General features: G+C 33.3%; 1 protein-coding gene across 5 annotated transcripts in view; it reads right to left on the bottom strand.

The window, feature by feature from the left end:
* The window catches only part of STAG2 (stromal antigen 2), a 116,400-nt gene that overhangs the window by 22,401 nt on the left and 71,325 nt on the right, over nt 1-22,674 (bottom strand). For all 5 annotated transcript variants that reach the window (XM_029240288.1, XM_029240292.1, XM_029240290.1 and 2 more), the window contains exons 13-25: nt 21,658-21,765; nt 20,585-20,696; nt 16,056-16,173; nt 15,521-15,624; nt 14,381-14,473; nt 14,145-14,234; nt 13,351-13,554; nt 11,741-11,811; nt 11,325-11,412; nt 11,152-11,232; nt 8,942-9,034; nt 5,493-5,667; nt 1,355-1,494 (exon numbers count right to left, since the gene is read on the bottom strand). In XM_029240288.1, the coding sequence (XP_029096121.1) occupies nt 1,355-1,494; nt 5,493-5,667; nt 8,942-9,034; nt 11,152-11,232; nt 11,325-11,412; nt 11,741-11,811; nt 13,351-13,554; nt 14,145-14,234; nt 14,381-14,473; nt 15,521-15,624; nt 16,056-16,173; nt 20,585-20,696; nt 21,658-21,765 (1,477 nt within the window). The remainder of the gene's footprint in view (nt 1-1,354; nt 1,495-5,492; nt 5,668-8,941; nt 9,035-11,151; nt 11,233-11,324; nt 11,413-11,740; nt 11,812-13,350; nt 13,555-14,144; nt 14,235-14,380; nt 14,474-15,520; nt 15,625-16,055; nt 16,174-20,584; nt 20,697-21,657; nt 21,766-22,674) is intronic.

Raw genomic sequence — 22,674 nt, 5'->3', positions numbered from 1 at the left:
CTAGAATTATGCCTTCAAAGACACGAAAGAATGTTACTAAAACGTCATTATAATCTTTAAACACATAATCCCTAACATCAGTAAATTCAGAAATATCAGACAGTTAAGATCTAATCACATTAAGCTCCACAGTTGGTTTTAAGGAGGTATATTGTTTAACAATAATTAAGTTATACAGATTTTCAGAAATAAAACAAAGGACAGAAACAAAGTTCTGTGCTCTTTGTGACCTATTAAGACAATGAATGTAATCAGTTACTTTCATAACTTATTCATTGCTAATGGCATGTAGTTCATGAGCAGTTTCCAAATTTATTGATTTGGCTTATAGAAACTAACAGCCTGTTAACAACATTTAAAAGAAAACTTACTGTATGTGGCATTTACATTACACACTGCACAGGAATTTTTTTTCTAATTTAAGATCTTGTTTCAAAATGCATACATTAACTACCAGAGATAACAGGGTAACCATGCTCCTATATGACTAACAAAATTGACTTTAATTTAGAATATCTAAGGCTAAAAGTTTAAAATTTGCAAAATGACTTCAAAAACAACGTTAGTTAAAAAAAAAAATCTAACAAGTATCAGGCCAAATAACTTAAGTTCCAAAGTACTTTATTAATGGTTCTATCATATAGGAAAGTATTCTGAAGAGAATTAATTAGGTTTTGATAAATGTATTACATGTTTTATCCTGTAAAAGCAAAAGCTTAAAAAAAGTTTACATTTATAATTAGATTTTACTTGAAAAAGGATTACAGAAAAATCATCACACCGTATTTAGTCACATTCTGTTAGTACAATCAACAATATCCTTTCTACTACTACTTACAAGTTAAAGAATCTCACACGTATTTATGACAATTTGTGAATAACCCACTGTGACTCAAATCAGATTTTCAGAGCTTAAAGAACCTTAGCTATCACAGTGGAACAGATGAAGAAACGCAGGACACAAAAGGTACTGAATTACTCAAGGTCACAAGCTGCATAGTAACCAAGCCAAAACTGTATTATCTAGTTCTCTGACTCCTAAACACTTTTTTATGTTACATCAAGCAGGGGAGGGACACCATCCTGTTGTTTTAAACTAAATCACAAAAGCAATTTCTATTAGTGACAGTTAACCTAAGACAAGCTGTTTGCAATATTCCAAACACAAATGAACTCAATAAACCCAAAATGTCCATTAATGGAGGATCGGAGGTATGAGAAAATTTACTGAAAATGTTAAATATTTTAAGAGATTTCTTTTACACTAGAAAAGTAATTTACTATTAAAAAATTCAATGGCAACCAAACATAAAAGCGACATAAAAATATCTCGCTATCCATTTTTCAACTTTACCTTCATATACTGCTTAAAGATATCTGCAGCTGTATTCATCTCCACCACAGTATATACAATTAGCTTACAAAACGCTGCAAGTAAATTTCTCCTTTTGTGCAGAGCTTCAATTTTACTGGCTTCATCTTCCTGCTGACCATCTGGGGAAAAAGGTTTCCAACATTAAGCCAACTTCAGCCGTGCGTGTGTGTGTGTGCGTGCGCACGCGTGCATGTGTATGTGCATGCGTGTGTGTCTGTGTGTGTGTATCAAATTCAATATAAAACATCTTTATTTTGGAGAATTTGAAAAATAAGGGAAAAAACATTTAAATAAAATAAAAATTATAATCACTCAATATCTTCATGAATGACCAGCCCATTTATTCCAATACACAAAATTTTTGTGAAATCAAATCAGAAGGCTGTTTAGTGAACATGGAACAGGAACAAGTGGAGTGAGTGAAAGGAACTGATGTTTAGTGAAATCAGGCTAAGCTTGCCTAACACATTAATCTACTTCCCTAGCAGGACAGTTTGCCGATGAGACCTGCATATTCAGTATCTGTTGGGTAAGGCTCTTTCTTCCCTAGGGGCAGACAACCTCAGAAATTCTGTTATCCCTTCTAAAGATGACCCCACCCAACCTCAAACCCAACTTTTATTGACAGATACTTTCTTTATACATATTACAGATATTCAGTTAGACTGGCCTAGAAACCATTCTGTTTTTTTAAGGTAACTTCACATATATCTGCTCTGATCCATTATGTGAGATCTTGATATTCAGTTATCAAAGGGACAAAATTATTTCCAAATTCATAGCTGAGAAAGCCGGATTACAGCCTCCAAGTACTGCCAAAGGATTTTCAAATTATTTGATACTGTGCATAAAATTGTAACGAAGCCTTTCACATAAAAACCTATGCAAAGAATTTTCCTCTTGACAAATTTTACAAATGAAATTACTTACATAAAAAATACTGTGTATAAAATAAGAACTCTTTTAAAACAAGTATTTATTTTACCCTGTCTCTGATAATCCTTGATAACTGCTAGTAAATAAAAACCAAATTTTAAGAATAGGAGTTTGTTTAAGACAGACCATCCGAAAAGTTTCTGTTATCAAAAGTGCCTATTCCAGAATGCCAAAGTCATTTGCTTAGAAACCTAAAACGTACTGTTCATTCTTTTAAAAGAGTACACTGAACATACAAGCTAACTTTTTCTTAATGACTCTGTGATTATAATGGATTTCTATACAATATTGTTTCCAATCATTGTTTGGTACTGTTCTCAGGAACTAGAGGGGTACAGACTTATTCCCCCTACAGACTAAGTTACCCAGATATTAAGAGTTTTTTGAGCCCTGATTTTTAGGTTTCTTCACTTCTTACTTATCAAAAATTAGCCACCTTTTTCTCTTGTGGGGATTAAAGAATGTTAGAGAAGTGTCTAACACACTGAGCCTTTAATAAATGTCAGTTGCCACTATTATTATGTGTTGCCAGTGCCTCTAGAAGCATTCCCTATTTTATTCTCCCCTTCTAGTCTGATGTGGGCTAACAAATCAAATAACCATGGGTCTACAATACCAGGGGTTAGATGAGTATGAAAACCAATGGAAACTATCATATGTTGCTGGTGGGAGGATAAAAGAATAAAACGACTTTGGAGAATAATCTGGCAACTTGTGGTCAAGTTTAAGATGCACATAGACTACATAATCTAGCAATGCCACTCTTAGGTATACAGGCACACCTCGGAGATATTGCAGGTTTGATTAGACCACCGCAATAAAGGGAATACTACAATGAGTCACATGAATTTTTTGGTTTCCCAGTTCATATAAAAGTTATGTTTACACTATACTGTAGTCTTACTAAGTGTGCAATAGCATTATGTCTAAAAACATGTACATACGTTAATTAAACATTTCATTGCTAAAAAATGCTAATCATCTAAACTTTCATGCGAGTTGTAGTAGTAACATCAAAGATCACAGATCACCATGACAAATATTATAATAATGGAAAAGTTTGAAATGTTGCAAGAATTACCCAAAAAAAGACACAGAAACATGAAGAGAACAAATGCTGTTGGAAAAATGGCACCCATAGACATGTGTGATGAAGGGTTGTCACAAACCTTCAATTTATTAAAATACACAGTATCTATGAAGTGCAATAAAAGGAGGTATGCCTGTACAATAGAAAAGCATTTGCACATGTGCTCAAGGAGATAAGTATAAGAACATTTTTGTAACACTATTTATAATAGGAGAAAAGATGGAAACAACCTAAATGTTCGTCAATATGAAAATGGATAAAGTGTGGTTAATTCATATCACATAGTATTCAGCAGTCAGGATGAATAAGCTATAATCACATGTCAATACTGACAAATTTCACAAATAATGTTAACTCAAAAAAGCAAGATGAAAAATAAAATGTTCAACATGATACCATTTATGTGGAAGCTAGCAACAGAAAATAAACTATATATTGTTAAAAGATACATAAATTCCTAGTAAAATAAAATTAAAATGCAAAGGCATGATAAACAGCAAATTCAGGATAGCAGTTATCTCTAGGGAAAAAGAATAATGGGATGGGGAGGGATACAAACAAGGGCTTCTTTTGTATCTATTCCTTTAAAAAACAAATATGAAACAAACAGCAGAATTTGACAAATGCTGGTGTTTGGTATATACAAGTGTGTTACATTTTATTCTTTTCCATAGAACTGGAATACATTTCATTTTTAAAGTGGAAATAGAAAAACACGAAGTCCAAGGAGGTAAGACAAAGTGTAATTCCAGGAAGCTCCCAGAAAATTTAGGAGTATTGGCAAGCTTATTCTCATTCCTATTTCCTATGATCTAAATGAAGTTGAGGTAGTCCCCAACTAACAAAAGGGTTATAGACCAAAACCAATTTTGTATCAGTGTTGGGAATATAACTATGTTTTCCTATAGAAGTTTTAAAAACTCCTACTCATCTTTTAGGATCCATTTCTGATGTTAGCTTATTTCAGTGGTGTTCTGACTCCTACAGAACAGTTAGAACTTCCTCTACATGCCCACAACACTTTGTACCTACCTCTATTACTTGTCAAATTACATTATAATTACTTGTTTTTAGATATGTCTTTTCCACTTGAATTGAATTCTTAAAGGAAAAGACCATGTCTCATTTTTTTGATATTCATAGCATCTAGTATACTGCCTGCTGCCCAATAAATGTCAAATGAATGTTAAAAATAAAGTGTAACTAAACCAATAGCTGAAAGTGAATGGTGGAAAATTCTAAGTATATAAACTTTAGTACATGGATTTTGATATCTGTTTTGGCTACTTAGGTTTCTCAATTCTGTTCTGGTTAAGTTTTTAATACTTGAGAACAAAGCTCTCTATTGATAAAAAATAAGCTACAAGCCATGTCTAGAATTATATATAGTTAAAAGCTTTGCAGTGATGTGTCAGTTTATGTATGGACATACACATACTGATGTTATATATCCTTCAAGTTTAACTTCAAATTGGAAAAAAAAAAACCCAGAAGAAGTCATCAAATACTGTCTGTTTTTCCACGATTTCTTGTTCAAGTAAGGCATCTGTGTATGCAATTAGGGTGCGAAGAGTAACTTAACACTAGGCAACGTTGGTTTGATTATTTACCTGTAACATTCTGTACTGCCCCAGACCTTTACAGAAAAATTATGCTATGAAAGTATACAACAAAAAGGTCATTTAAAGAAACACTTTATTTTGCTCTAATTACTTGAATATTGGTATTACCAATGATTAAGGGGAAAGAGAAGTAAATTTTGTTGAGTACCTACCTACTACATGCCCAGGCACTATACTAGTCACTTTGCTCAATTTAATTAACTTGTACAGTTCTGTAAGGTAGCTACAAATTAGAAAAACAAGCTCACAACTAGTGAGAAACAAAGATTTGATTCCAAAGCCTATGCTCTGTGATACCACATTGTCTTTACAATGTTACAGGCAATGAACACAAATTGCACTGGAAAATGTACCTGTGTTTCATGTTTTAAGAATAAAATATCAAACAGTAGTGTAACACTTTACATTGCTGTTAAATTTGATTTATAGTAGATACACAGATTTAACAAAAAGATGGCAATAAAATTACCTGCACTGTTATTGTCATCATCCTGTTCAATGAAGACATGATCCAGAATAAAGCTGAGCAACTCAGACTGCAATGAAGAATCAGGGGTGTAAACTAATGGCTCTAACATGTCACGCCCTCCTGACATAATCTGATGGCTGAAGATCATCAAAATATCACATAGAATAGTGAAGGCCTAGTATAAAAAAAAAAAAAAAAAAAAAAAAGGGATAGCATGCCATAAACCAAAGTTTCTCACGAACTGCCACAAGTAACTTACATATTTAATGTGGAAATAAAATCCAACTTTCTATATTTGAAACTCATAAGAAAAAGCAATGTCTACTATTTTCCTAAGATTTTAAAAGTGAAGAGTGTAATTTTTTCAACAATAACTACTGATATTTGCATTGTGATTTACTAACTGCAAGATAATTTCACAAATATTCTTTTTAATTTTCAGCAATTTTCTTTTAATTTTTTAAGTGATTTGTACAATATGTTAACATCATCAAAACACGCAATCAAGACTCAATCTCAGGTTTTCTGACTCCAAACCCCACCCTTTACACTATATATACCACAATGTCTCATGGTATACATTCTCAAATATCAAATAATGTATAAACTTGGTACCATTCTTTTCTTCTATGGAAGAAAAACACTTATACCAAGAAGATGAATATCTCCTAGAAGATCTCTTAGAAGAGAGATCACAAAATCTATAGGACTTCTTAAGCACTCTCATTGTCAGTATATGTGATGATTAAGTAAAAAAAACATAACCAAGTGCGGGTCTGCTTACTAATCATCAGGCAAACCTGACAGTATAATAAACATAAGGTTGAAGTGGGACTTCCCTGGGGGTCCAGTGGCTAAGACTCCACGCTCCCAATGCAGGGGGTCTGGGTTCGATCCCTGGTCAGGGAACTAGATCCCACATGTCGCAACTAAGAGTTCATATGCCACAACTAAAGATCCCACATGCCACAACTAATACCTGGCACAGCTAAATAAATAAATAAATAAACAAATAAATAAAGCAATAAAGCTGAAGTGTTTTATATATATATATTTTTTGGATGAAGTTATATCTTGAGGAGCTTTATAAAAACTCTGCCATCCAAAAATGGGCAGAAGACCTAAATAGACATTTCTCCAAAGAAGATATAGACTGCCAACAAACACATGAAAGAATGCTCAACATCATTAATCATTAGAGAAATGCAAATCAAAACTACAATGAGATATCATCTCACACCAGTCAGAATGGCCATCATCAAAAAATCTAGAAACAATAAGTGCTGGAGAGGGTGTGGAGAAAAGGGAACACTCTTGCACTGCTGGTGGGAAAGTGAATTGGTTCAGCCACTATGGAGAACAGTATGGAGGTTCCTTAAAAAACTACAAATAGAACTACCATATGACCCAGCAATCCCACTACTGGGCATATACCCTGAGAAAACCAAAATTCAAAAAGAGTCATGTACCAAAATCTTCATTGCAGCTCTATTTACAATAGCCCGGAGATGGAAACAACCTAAGTGCCCATCATCGGATGAATGGATAAAGAAGATGTGGCACATATATACAATGGAATATTACTCAGCCATAAAAAGAAATGAAATTGAGCTATTTGTAATGAGGTGGATAGACCTGGAGTCTGTCATACAGAGTGAAGTAAGTCAGAAAGAGAAAGACAAGTACCGTATGCTAACACATATATATGGAATTTAAGAAGAAAAAAAAATGTCATGAAGAACCTAGGGGTAAGACAGGAATAAAGACACAGACCTACTGGAGAACGGACTTGAGGATACGGGGAGGGGGAAGGATGAGCTGTGACAGGGTGAGAGAGAGTCATGGACATATACACACTAACAAACGTAAGGTAGATAGCTAGTGGGAAGCAGCCGCATGGCACAGGGATATCGCCTCGGTGCTTTGTGACCGCCTGGAGGGGTGGGATAGGGAGGGTGGGAGGGAGGGAGACGCAAGAGGGAAGAGATATGGGAACATATGTATATGTATAACTGATTCACTTTGTTATAAAGCAGAAACTAACACACCATTGTAAAGCAATTATACCCCAATAAAGATGTTAAAAAAAAACTGTGCCAGGAGTTTTAAATAGAGTCAAACACTGGTAAAAGTAGTCAGAAGGTAACTGGAAAAAATTTAGTTATTTGTTGGGAAGGGATAAGGAAAATAAAATTTTGTGATCACAAAGTCAACAGAAAATTACATTTAATGGAAGACTACTACTAGAAGGACAGATTATAATATAGACCTCAAAGCAGATTTTAATAATAACTTTGCCTTTTTGGAACTAACCACATTTATATTTTTCTCTATGCTTTTACCTCTTCTTTTGGTCTCTTCCTCTCATTTTACTACTATAGTAATAATTTATACCTATCAAGATATTTGAGTTTACAAAAGCTTTTGCAACATACACAGTAAGGATACACAGTGATAAGCGTGGTGACATTTACTAATTAGGTGAACTGACAGGTCTTGTGAGCTAACCAGGACATATTCCTGGAAGCTGTTAGGAAGACTAGTACACAGGCTATTTAATGACCAAATAATTAATCTCCAAGGCCTGAACAACAGATTATATATAAAGGAGATTACACACAATAACCCATAAGGAATTACTTGCTAACACTGTAAGAAATACGGAATATTAAGCTGAGTATCTTGGTGGCCTATGAAAATATATCAAGTAATACTTCATGTATTAAGTTTGGATCAGTGTATACTTCACTGAAATCCTATTCTAAGACATTAACTATAAACTCATTTTACTACCTTCTGAAATTTTGTCCCTCTTATCTGAATTGTAGAGAAGAAAATGTCCCAAGTCCTTTATTGTTACAGTTCAAACTAAATAGGCTCTTGGTCCCAGGATCAGAAGTTATTTTACAGATGGGAAAACTACCCATGGCACCAAGTAACAATGTATTTCCAGACTGAGAAGCTTGGCAGCAATGGAATCAAGAGGGCATATGGGGTGGGAAGGTAACACTCTGAAGACGGAAGTGATTAAAATTTTTATTTCAAAGACCACATAAGAAAAAATAACTCACACAATCAGGAATGGGCAGGAATGCCAACATCTGATAATACTCTGAGATAACAAAACCAGATGGACCTTTCCTCCCTGAGGCATATCTGTTATACTTGTTGCTTTCAGGAATAATTTATGTAACTGCATACACCTACTTTGTATATATGGGTCTGTTTAACATGTGTGGCATAAAGAAACAATAACACAGAATAACTGCAATATGCAGGTAATCTATAATGCTCCACATGGAATTAATGTTAATCTATTTTTTGAGCATAGTATATATACAAGATATTTCTACTTTGCCCAATTTCAGTATTTCTTAAATTTTCTATATTAGTTCAGATATTTATTCAGGGTTGCTTACAAAAGACTGCTATCTATAGTAATTACTAACCTGTTCTTTAACGGTGGTATTCACGTTGGTCAGGTAATGTTGACATATCTGACAGAATACCCTCATCTGTTTCTTTAAACGCAGCAAGTCCTCCTTGAAAAAATTTAACATGAGCATTTTAAAATACTGTATTAAAAACTCATTCAATATTTAAGATATTTTATATTACATACAACATCACCATATATTTAACTATGTTAACTCTGCTTGTATATTAGATTTTAAATCTTTATTATTTATCAAAAAGGAAAACAAAAACCACTTTTAAAATCTCAACAAATTGCAGGCTTAAAAACACCAGGTATATTCATGATAATTAGATGACATCTAAAAATATTGTTTATATCATCTTTAACTCAGCCTTTTTCAATTTCCATTTCTCTGTTCATTCTGTAATACACTTAATTTACTATGTACTTAATATTGTAGGCCTAGTACTTAAAATCCTCAGACTATTAGTACATGCATATCATTAATGAATATATAAATACTGGTGGTGTAGTAAATATATGTTTTCACAAAGCTGAGTGTTAGAATATTCACTCAAAGCCAAATATCATCATATAGAAAAAGCATCTGTATATAAGAATAAAATTTTATCAAAAAAAATACCAGGTATATTAACGGATAATATCCTACGTGATCTGGGTCCTTTAGAATGAGAAAACTTATATGACTATATACGGCTATCCATATAAATCCACTACCTCAGAATGCTTAACAAGTAAAGATTTATGTTCCATCCTCACTTTGTAATTTGATGGGTGGCCGACTGATGAATGGAATAAAATAAATGATAAAAAAGGGACAGCATGTTTCATTTTTCATTTGTAGGATAGTGGTTGTGCTTTTTAAAAACAGAGAGGGACCAAAGAAAAATTAGTTTTGTGGTATTACTCCACTTAAGAAAAAAAAATTTTAACCTACACTAAAAGGATGAATCTTTTTTTTCTTTTTCTAAATATTTACATCAGTTAATTTAAAATAGAAAACTACTTTATAAAGATCAGCCACACTAATTTATTTAAGGCATAACCTCTGGCCTGTCTCCTGATACTGGATGCCAAACGATAGAGTATCAGTACATATTTGGTATATGTAATAGACAAGTTAAATAAAAACAGGTTTAACTTAGAGATTGATTTGGTGAAGAAAACTCAACCAAGCTTCAGTAGAAATAATTTTTGCATTTAATAACCTTCATTTTTACCCTGTTTCCTCTACTAAAAGTATTACCTTTTTCCCCATGTTAATTTGTAACTCAATGCTTTTGATTTAGGTGAGCAATCATATTTGCTAATACAGTCACTGTTCCTACTGCAAGCTTGATATTGAATTAAACTTTTTGGGTGTCTAACAAAAAGTACACTAGTTTAACAACAGTACTACATTGTCTTTTCAAGGTGGAAAATATCCATTTGTAGATATAATTGCATCTTGTGCTTAAAAACCTCAAAAAAATTCTAAAATTATTCTGTGAATTATGCAAAACAAACTGATTATCAAGAGGATTCCTTTTTGAGGAAAATAACTATGAACAGCTAATTCTATAGCTTACAGAAATTACTTAATATTTATAAAAATGTGCCCAAATAATATTTAAGGCAACATCTACTACTACAAGTACGAAGTTTAAGTTTCTAATTTACAAGTGAAAAAGGCAGTACTCTTTAGTTCAATTACTAAACACATCAAGGATTACCACTACGGATAAAAATTTGAAACTTCTATGACCTAGTAGCTGGCACATTACACTCAACCAGAAAGTGATTTATCATGAATTTGGGACATCAGTACAGAGATCCTGAGTATGAATAAGGAGATCCCAAAACAATACAAGGCATAAGATCTAGGGACAGGTGGTTTGTAATAATTAATTTATATAACCCAACAGCTGTATCTGTATGTTTCAAAGGCTCTTGGTCATGATTTACAAAATCTGTAGTTCTTTATGTACCCAGTACTTTTGAGAATGATATGGAAATCCATAAATTATGCCACATATAAATGTGATTTTTTTAAATTTAGTCATACCCTAAACATATTAATGTTCTTTCACTGAATATACAACTACAAATAACTGTTTTTAAAAGTAAACATGCCTAAATAGATTAGAAATAAGCAAGATTTTATTGATATGTCTTATGTTTAAGTTTGCTGAAAAGTTAATGCTATTTAATAAAAAAAGACGCCACTGAACCACCACAAACCTTTGTAGAGCTGCTTTCAGTTATCTTTGCAAGCTGCCAAAGGATTACATAGTGAGTGCATTGCAGTGCGTGAATAACAATCTATAAAAGAACAAAGAGAATACAGTTAAATTTTATAAGTCACAAGTTTTCTTTCTCAAAGTTAAATATGTAACTTGTAAATAAATAAAAACCTGTTCAGGCATGTCTCCATTTTCAATTCCGGTTTTCAATAGTTTGTAATTACAAGCAAACAAATCCCACTTTGAAAGATCATGGGCACTGTAAAAAAGAATTAAGTTATATTAAAAAGTTAAGCTTAATCACATTTGTTCTGGACTTGAGTGTTAACAGAATACTATTAAAGTAAAATGTAGTAAACTTTCTAACATGCGCCCACAAGAACAACAAAAAAAATGTGTATTTTTAAAAAGTATATTAGTTGATAATTTGTTGTTCCCCAATTCACAACATGACTCTATCAAGTACTTTTTTCCCAAAAAGCACAAGAAATCCAGCAAAAAATTTGACACTATAATCCCCAAACATGCAATTTGGTTCTGATTTTGCTACAGTTTTAAGAAATCAGAAACTTTAAGATTCAACTTACTTATGAAAAGCAGTGATTCTCTTCAATGTTGACAATACCTGATATGCATCATCTTCATCAGGTTCTTCGCCCTATGAATGTTAATTATATCATATTAAACATTAATAACCACAAAAGTGAAAAATCTTAGGCTATCACATTGGTGATTTCCACACCTTGAAAATAAAGAATAACCTAATTAAAAACCACAAAATAACTTTGTCATTCAATACTTAGACCTGGCCAAATTTAAAGCAATGTGGCCAGAATAATGGGTCAACATAGAGTTGTTATAACAGATACATTATACCCAAGAGAGAAAAACTGAATGACATTCTCCTTTTTTCCTTTAAGTGATCTTGACACAAAACAATGAAGACATCTACTCTTTCACAGTAATAAATGCATTGGGACAATAAAGAGAAATATATTAGAGGACAAGCAAGAGATCATAAAAGATAATACCTAAAGGACAAAATCTACTAAGTAAATGAAACATAGCGCTCAAGAAAGATATATCAGACCAATTAAAATTAATTTGGAAAAAATCCTCTGCATAAGGACTAGATATACTAATCCTTTTTCTGGGTATCAACTTTCCAATTTAGAGTAACTTAAGTTTTTGACAATTTTATGAGTCTCACTATAAGAAACTTACAAATTTTTAAAAATACTATCGAACTTACTGTATTAAACCCCAGGTCTCTCAAAAAAATGCTTGTTTTTCACCATCAATTTTTATACAAGGTAAGTAATTAAACTTAATTAACAAACCATAGTTTAATTTTAAATTAACTTGTCCTAATCAGAATCATATCCAGCCAATAGTAGAGCCATTACAATTTTTAAGAATGTGATCATTTGTACATCAACATATTTGCACAAACCTCCAATTAAGCAAAACATAGTAAGCATGAAATGTTATACACAGAAATAAGAAAGTTAAAGAAGTAACTGCTAAACAAAGTAACTGGAAATTACAAAAGTCCACATCATTTTTGCAGCATTAATGACAAAAGTGATGTGGAAAAGGCTAAATGCATTAATTTGAGAATCACAACTTTTTACTTTATGCAAATCAATTAAACTGTTAAGTGTACCTTTCCAGAAAAGATAAAAATCACAATAAAAATACAAGTGTATTTGAGCACCACACTTAAGCCTCTTTGGAAATACAACAGAACAACAAAACAACAAAATCGACAGTGGCTATAATTTATCAAGGCTTTATAATATCAAAGACCATAAAGAAACTTCTAAAATGTTAAGAAATACCCCAATTTTTGAGGTTACGTGGCCAGTCTAGCTCAACTTTTCTGTTCTGTTAACACCCTGTTCCCTAACAGCCTCTTGTTCAACTAAACCCTGGAAACTTCCCAGATCATTTCTTTAAATTAAAAAAAGGGGAAAGATGTTAGCTTTGCTTTCACCCTCTCTTAGTCGCAGATTCTTGCCACCTTCCTATTTTGGTGGATGAATAATAGTATCACGATGAATCATAGAATAAAAAGTCTGAATGACTTTTCAACATACTGCTAGGGATTATCACCAAGACTGGTGACTAATTTGGTTCTGGGGGGTGGGGGGGGTGCGCAATGGGGCACAGCTGACAAAATACTTGTAATATATACCTCTTGCAGAAAATCTTCAAGAAGCCGGTTAAATTTATCGGCCAACTCGTCTATCAGTTGACTTCTTGAAATATCTACTCTGTTGAAAATTGTGAACTCTTCATTACAGAGTGCGTGATAAGTTTTAGAACATGCTTCTAAAACATCTGTATCTGTGTGCTTCTCTACAATATTCCGGATCTGTCGTAATAAGGCATCCAAATGCTGCAAAATCAAAGTTTTCTTCATTAAAACTAAGGTATATATGATAGGCATAAAATGACTACACAACTGGGATGAAAAGCTTCAAACACAGTAACTTTACAACCAGTAGGGCATACTTTAAGTTCTTCTAGTCATAATAAATAAATGCACTGACCCACCCAAACTTATTTCCCCAACTTCAACAGGAATAATATTACCTATCTCACAGGGCCTTGGTGAGATGTTAATACATACAAATACATATGTTCCTGGAACACAGTAAATGTATTTAATGGATATTAGCTGCTTTCATTTTGCAATTGTTATTATCTAGTTACCCACCCCTAATCTCCATAAATGATCAGTGATACAGTCACATAATGGCTAGCAATGATGGTACGGATATGGGCATGAATCAAAGGGAAACCTCATTAGTGCCATTCTCTAATAAATCCACCTTATCTAAAATATGTATGGCATACAAGATACAGGTTTCCTTTTACATTAAAAGTTACAAAAACATATTTCAAAAAATATAAATAAACAATATGATGGGATGAACTAAGTTAACGATTTTTCTTCAAGGTTTTTTATACACAGAAACACCATACCTTTTCTAATCGTCCAGTGGTATATATTTCCAAATCAAAGTATTGTGGCAATTGCAACAAATTAGTCACCTTTTCAGCATCTACAGAGTACTTTGAAATAAAAAAAAAAGAAAATCATGTCAAAAACATCACAATAATGGTAAGTAAATATTATGATAAGTGCAAAATACTGTGTGGCACTTCCAAACAAAACTTGTAATTTCTTAGTAACACTCCTGATACTGACACAAACTTACTTTAGCTAATAACTGAGGAAGGGCCACAGCAAAGAGTTCAGTGATTTTTGTCCTGTCATCCAACTGGGTCTTCTTCTCCTTTGCTGTTAGCACCTAAGGTAACACAACAAAGTTTCTAAGTATTTATTAATAAGCCCACTGACACTGTTAGGTGCTCAACTTTAAGTTAAGATATCCAAAATAAGTAATGATGGATACAAGAATTTCTACTATAAAACTTGAAACCCAAAAGTAACAAAGAGAATAGCTTGCACATTATATTTTTTAAAAATAGCAACACTTTGAATAGGTCTAGAGGCAAAATCAATACCCAGTTAGATTAACTAACTCTACCTTTGGATGAAAGGAGAAGCAGTTAGGAAATGTAGTTCAGGAGTTTAGGAGTTTATATAATAATAGGACTGAGTAGGATTTCAGTCTACTATAAGTTGTGCCATGATCCATGAGTTATGAAATCAACATAAGTAACAACCAGCAATTAGAAAAACAAGAAAAAAAACACGAAAAGAAAACAAAGGAAAATAGAATGCATCACCTAAGTTGCAGTATTGTTTGATGAAATTCTGTTTCAGTTATACACAAACACATATAAATAGATGTGTACTAGGTCACAATATAAAAATGTATTTTTGTGCTTCACAAAGTTTGAAAGCCTGTGCAACTCTGGTCTACAATACAAATATATGTGAACTTTGAAATAATGCATTAAAATCAAATCCCAGGAAATAGGAATTTCCCCCATATTGATGAATGATTATCCTGTCTTTATTTCAAACTTTTATTAAAAGAAAAAGAAAGCAAATCTATAAATAAACCAAAACAGACAAATACACCATTCTAAAATGTTGCACAACATGCGGTCTTAAAGGCAGGGACTGTCAATCACTGTATCTCCTGTAGTTACTGTCAACCACTGCATCTCCTGTAGTTAACTCACAAAGTATCTTATGGAAGGAACGTGGATTTCGCAAATTGCTAATGCTTTAAAATTTACTTCTAGCACATATTTATAAGCAAAGATCGCCTGAAAAATAAAATTTAAGATTCAAAAATTTGATTATATGGTTACAAATAAGAACTTTAAAAAAGATACTGAAAAAGAGACATATAATTTAGAATACTGAAAATATGTTGGCCTACCCTTTTTCCTGTCCCTCTCCCCACAGGAGGATGACATTCAGCAGCTTGTCTAATGGTACAAAGCATTATTTCAATCAGAGCACTCTCTTGTCTGTCCGTTAGCGCTGAAAGAAAAAAAATCAGAAAGTTAACCTATTTCTTTTCTTTATATGCCATTTATAATATTACATAACAGTTCCTTCTGCCTGTGACAGAATCTGACCTAATGTACTAAAGAAAATCCCATTACTATATCACAAAAAGGTTCAGAACAAGTTAAACCCTCCTAAGCATTACAAATCTGTAAAACACTGCTCCACAATTTGAGAAATGAAAATATGAACAGATACAAAAAAATATATATAATAAAACAAAATAAAGAATATTGACAGCAATTACATCCTTCTACATAGCATAATATTCATGTGTATGAAAACAAAATTATTCAAAGACTTTGAATCATTATTTTAATGCTAAAAGATAAAGAAATGGAATAAGTAAACTCTATTTTCAAAATTATCTAGACAACAAAAATACCATAATTAAACATCCTTACCTTCCTCTCCACTAAGTGGCTCCTCCAGCAACAAGCTATTCATACATTCCCAGTCTTTCAGCAGCTCAGTAGCACAGTCCCACATGCTATCCACAAGGTACGCTGCGTGCTCATGTAACTAAAATTTAAGAAGAGCAATGTGCTCTTAGACAAATATCATACTAGCTTTAATCAAAAGAATGGAAGCTTTGCTGGCACCATGTGCAAACTCAAACAATTTGTTTTTTGAGGTCAAATGGAAGAAAGGACAGAGAAGAACTGCCTTAGCTTGCTATGTATAAGTAAACCCTGCTAGGTAGTAACATTTCTCACAATAATCATTAAATCATTCACATGAAAATTATTTTTGAAGAGACTATATGCATGCATATTTAGTACCTGACTCAATACAGTCATTCTTCTATATCTAAGGAGGATTGGTTCCAGGACCCCCCGTCAGATTTTCCAAGGATGCTCAAGTTCCTTATATAAAATGGTGTAGTATCTGCACATAACCTATGCTCATCCTTCCATATACTTTAAATCATCTCTAGATTACTTATAGTACCCAATACAATGTAAATACTATGTAAATAGTTGCCAGTATATGGCAAATTCAACTTTTGCTTCTTGGAACTTTCCGGAATTTTTCAAAAAATATTTTCAATCCACTATTGGTTGAATCCCCTGTTGGCTGAATCCACAGATGCAGAACCCACAGATATGGGGGGCCAACTGTATTACACGGGTGAACTACTCTCAGTTATAAAATATACTACAAATTTATTGTAACTTAATGGGAGTTGTAACGATTACTTAAAATGCAAAATACATGATTACTTATCAATTCAATATATAACTAAATCATTTCTCTTCATTCTGTGAAGCTTAAAAAGGCCCTACAGCTTCCCAACTCATTTTAGGGGACAAGCATATTACCATGATACCAAAACCCATCAAAGACGTTACAATTAAATATATATATATATATATATATATATACCAACACCCTGCATGAACATGAAGGGAATGTTCTCAAAAAATTTGCAAACTAAAACCAGCAATATATAAAAAGGATAACAGATCAAGACCAAGTAGGGGTTTATCCTAGGAATGCAAGGTTGATTCAACATTCAAAACAACAATCAACATAGTTTATCATATTAATGTAATGAAAGATAAAATAATCATCTCAAGGGATGAAGAAAAAAGCATTGCACAGAATTCAACATCCATTCATGATAAAATGTCTCAGCACCCACACACCTATGGATAATTAATCTTTGACAAAGGAGACAAGAATATACAATGGGGAAGAGGCAGTCTCTTCAGCAAGTGGTGCTGGGAAAGCTGGACAGCCACATGTAAATCAATGAAGCTAGAATACACCCTCACACCATACACAAAAATAAACTCAAAATGGCTTAAAGACTTAAATATAAGACAAGACACCATAAAACTCCTAGAAGAGAAAGACAGGCAAAACATTCTGACATAAATCGCACCAATGTTTCCTTAGGTCAGCCTGCTAAGGCAACAGGAATAAAAGTAAAAATAAACAATGGGACCTAATCAAACTTATAAGCTTTTGCAAGCAAAGGAACCCATAAACAAAACAAAAAGACATCCTACAGACTGGGAGAAAATATTTGCAAATAATGTGACTGAAAAGGGCTTCATTTCCAAAATATACGTAACAGTTCATACAACTCAATATCAAACAAACAACCCAATCAAAAAATGGGTGGAAGACCTAAATAGACATTTCTCCAAAGAAGACATACAGATGGCCAATAGGCACATGAAAAGATGCTCATTGGGCTTCCCTGGTGGCGCAGTGGTTGAGAGTCTGCCTGTCGATGCAGGGGACACCGGTTCGTGCCCCAGTCCAGGAAGATCCCACATGCTGCGGAGTGGCTGGGCCCGTGAGCCATGGCCGCTGAGCCTGCGCGTCCGGAGCCTGTGCTCCGCAACGGGAGAGGCCACAACCATGAGAGGCCCGTGTACGGCAAAAGAAAAAAAAAAAGATGCTTATCATCGCTAATTATTAGAGAAATGCAAATCAAAACTACAATGAGGTATCCCCTCACATCAGTAAGAATGGCCATCATTAAAAAGTCTACAAATAATAAATGCTGGAGAGGGTGGGGAGAAAAGGGATCCCACTTAACACTGTTGGTGGGAATGTAAACTGATGCAGCCACTACGGAAAACAGTATGGAGGTTCCTCAAAAGACTAAAAATAGAGTTGCCGTATGATCCAGCAATTCCACTCCTGGGCATATACCCAGACAAAGCTATAATTTGAAAAGATACATGCACCCCTATGTTCACAGCAGCACTATTTACAATAGCAAAGACATGGAAACAACCTAAATGTCCATTGACAGATGAATGGATAAAGAAGATGTGGTACTGAGAGATGAATGGATAAAGATGTGGCACATATATACAATGGAATATTACTCAGACATAAAAAGAAACGAAATTGAGTTATTTGTAGTGAGGTGGATGGACCTAGAGTCTGTCATACAGAGTGAAGTAAGTCAGAAAGAGAAAAACAAATACCGTATGCTAACACATATATACAGAATCTAAACAAAACAAAACAAAACAAAAAAAGGTCATGAAGAACCTAGGGGCAGGATGGGAATAAAGACACAGACCTACTAGAGAATGGACTTGAGGACACGAGGACGGTTAAGGGTAAGCTGGGACGAAGTGAGAGAGTGGCATGGACATATATACACTACCAAATGTAAAACCAATAGCTAGTGGGAAGCAGCCACATAGCACAGGGAGATCAGCTCGGTGCTTTGTGACCACGTAGAGGGGGTGTGATAGGGAGGGTGAGAGGGAGAGAGATGCAAGAGGGAAGAGATATGGGGATACATGTATAGCTGATTCACTTTGTTATAAAGCAGAAACTAACACACTATTGAAGCAATTATACTCCAATAAAGATGCTAAAAAAAAAAAAAAGACTCCATGCTTCCACTGCAGCGGGCATGGGTTCGATCCCTGGTCAGGAAACTAAGATCCTGCATGCCCTGCGGGGTGGCCCCCCGCCCCCAAAAAAGAAAGAAAGATATGTGTGTGTTTGTGTGTGTATATACACACACACATACATACAATGGAATATTACTCAGTCACAAAAAAGAATGACATAATGCCATTTGCAGCAACATGGTTGGACCTAGAAATTATCATCCTAAGTGAAGTAAGTCAGAGAAACAAATACCATATGATATCACTTATATGTGGAATCTAAAATATGACACAAATGAACATATCTATGAAACAAAAACAGACTTACAGATATAAAGAACAGGCTTGTGGTTACCAAGGGGGTGGAGAGGTGGGGGAGGGAAGGACTGGGAGTCTGGGATATTAGCAGGTGCAAACTATTATGTATAAAATGGATAAACAACAAGGTCCTACTACAGCAAGGGAACTATATTCAGTATCCTGTGATAAACCATAACAAAAAATATGAAAAAGAATATATATATGTATAACTGAGTCCCTTTGCTGCAGAGCAGAAATTAAACACAACACTGTAAATCAACTATATTTCAATAAAATTTAAAAAAACTTCTCAGCAAAAAAAGGTATAGGAGGAAACATCCTCAATATAATAAATAGCTACGCAACACCTATAACTAAAAACGTAATTAATGTTGAAATATTGGATGCTTTTCCCCTAAGATCAGGAACAATCCAAAGCTATCCACTCTCACCACTTCTATTCAACATTCTACTGGATGCCCTAGCCAGTACAATAAGGCTGGGGAAAAAAATGGCATAAATGTAGGAAAGGAAGAAGTAAAATCATCATTATTTGCAAATGACTTGATTGTATATTATAGAAAATACTAAGAATTTTATTAAAAACTTACTTTAAAAAGTGAATTTAGCAAAACTGCAGATAAGAGGTCAATATGCAAAAACCAACTGTATTTCTCTATATAGAAACAATTAGAAAATCTAATTAAAAGGCCCTAACACTGATTAAATAATACACATATACTAAAAATGTATGTTGGGCCCTCTCAAATTCTGGTGAACAGGTAGGTTTTCAACCTAAGGGAGACCTAAAAGAGCTGATGTTAAATGTAAATCTGTATCTGCAACAACAATAATAATCACAGGTACCAAATATTGAGAACTAACAAAATGCTAGGTCTGTGCTAATAGCTTTACATGGATTATCTCAGCGTTATCTAAGAAATTATTATCCACATTTTTACAAGGAAAATGGGCTTAGAAAGATTAAGTAACTGAATCAAGGTTATACAAATAATAAGTAGGGAAGCCCAATCGGTAATCAGGTCTTTCTGGTTCCAAAATTCATGCTCTTAGCACTACATATAAATATACTATTTGAGTATCTTACTAACACAGAAAAAAATTTTTTTTGGTGTGGAATTGGTAGAACTCTATTTTATCCAACACTCACTGTGATATTTGGAAGATTTTAAGATTTACATCATTTGAACCCCACCTCCAAATTGTTTTGAACGTAAGTATTAACATGAACATCAACTAACCTCACTTTCCAGAAAGAAAAAAACCAATGTCTTAACAAGGTTGGCATTTGGACCTTGTCGTCCCCTTCTTTTCATCATTCCATCCTCCTCTGGATCTCGACGACTGAAGAGCCTATGATAATATATACAAAATACTTACTTTTAAAATGAAAATTTCCTAATTTAAAAAAAACTGTCTGAATTCCATATTTAAGCATTTAACAAAGGAGTACATGGGAGCTGGGTAGGTACAGTATTTTCCAACTTTATACTAAGTAATTGCTATAAACCTTTTTCATTTCACACTTGGTGGTACTTCTAAATCCTTTTAAATTAACTTCTCAAGTTAGTTGCATTGTGAATTATTTCTTTTTAAAACCCTTACTGCATTTTAAGCAAGCATTTCTTTTTATAAAAGTATCACAATGACTAACCTATACCATTTATGCACATAAATCTATGATAAACATTCTTCTCTTTAAAAATGACATGTCTTTTCCTTCTATCCTGCTTGCACAATTTATCCCAAAGTCTGAACTTAGTGGCCTCTTTCTACGGGTATCATGATCACTCTTTCTTATAAACAACAAGTTATCACTGGATAACAATGAATAGAAAACTGTAGTGTAAATGTTTTACATCATGTACTCTTTCTAATAAATGCTTCACCCCAAATGAGCATTTTAATAAAATCTTTAAGATTTTACAATCTAAAATCTTACAATTTAGTCCAAGTGGTTCAAATTGTTCTCTTTAAAAGCCATTACATAACATTTGCTAAATATTTTCGGTGATTAGATATTCACACTGCTATCTATACTACCTAATCTGAGGCGTTAAACAGCAACATAAAAGAAAAGAGACTAAAGGATTCCTGTGGTTCTTATATCAAACCGTTATCAAAGTACTCGAAGTAAAACCTTTTATTATTTTGAAAAATATTTTTTTGTAACGCAAAAATAGGCTTAAGACCGGTACTGAATAATTTTTAATAAGTTATATATATATATATTTTTTAATATGAATGATAACACAATAAATTACTTCCATTAAAGTATACTTTAGACAAATGAACAACAGAAATACAGATTTACTTTTTGTAGAGAAATTCTCCAGCTGCTACTGCTACTGGCCGATGAGCTGAATAAACTAGATGATAGACATTTTCACAATCTTCTGCAGTAAGAACTTCTTCACTACTCCTAAGAAGAAATAAGCAATAGCAGTTTTCAAAGTAATGTTGTAATTTTAAGCATACTGATTACAAAAATTCATATTCACACATTACAAAATAGTACACTTCCACTTTTAAACTTGTGTTTAAAAAAAAAAAAACCTTCATTAAGAACTTCTGTTGAAAGAAGAAATCAACCTTATTTGATTATCGTCTATCAGTAAAAGCATCCCCTGACAAAACAGCTGAGTATTTTGTTAACACCTAAGATCAATGGGAGGTAAAATTAGAGTGAATACCGAGTATAATGAAACATATACTAAGAGAAATAACAATGTGACAAATATGCTAAAGGGAAATGAAGACAAAATAATATAAACTAACGTAGGAAAAAAAGTGGTGGTATGCTAAGAGCTTAGAGTTAATAATCACAAAGAACATTTTGCATGTATTTCATAGTAATATTAAGGCAAGAGACAATATTGCAACATTAAAATATACTAACACCCCAGTTATCTCACAATGAAGAATAATACTTCATTCACCATGTATTAAACACCATATAAGGCAATGCAAAAGCATTTTAGCAAATAATTAAAATTTAAGTGCCAAAGACCTTTACAATGTATCATTAAAAAAATCTTACTAAAATGCAGTGCTCATTTTACTGACCTTATTTTAAAAGAACAAAATAAACCTAACAAAATCTTGGTAAATCAAAGTCATTATTAGGCCCATCAACCACAGTACCCCAGGGTAAACCTTGTTGGGTGCTTCCATAGTGGGACTCTGCATTCTAAGTCCTGACCTCTGGCACCTCTTTCCCTCCTAATATGCTTTTAGTCTACTGTGAGATAAACAATCTAGGTTTTTACCATTATATGTAAATTAGGAATCATAGGACCACCATCAGAGAAAAAAGCCTAAGGATAGTAGA

Source organism: Monodon monoceros, unplaced genomic scaffold (genome assembly GCF_005190385.1).
Source record: "Monodon monoceros isolate NGI ecotype Baffin Bay Population unplaced genomic scaffold, NGI_Narwhal_1 Super_Scaffold_22, whole genome shotgun sequence".
Lineage (NCBI taxonomy): Eukaryota > Metazoa > Chordata > Mammalia > Artiodactyla > Monodontidae > Monodon > Monodon monoceros.
Note: the sequence above shows the minus strand (reverse complement) of the source record. Positions and strands in the feature narration are given on the sequence as shown.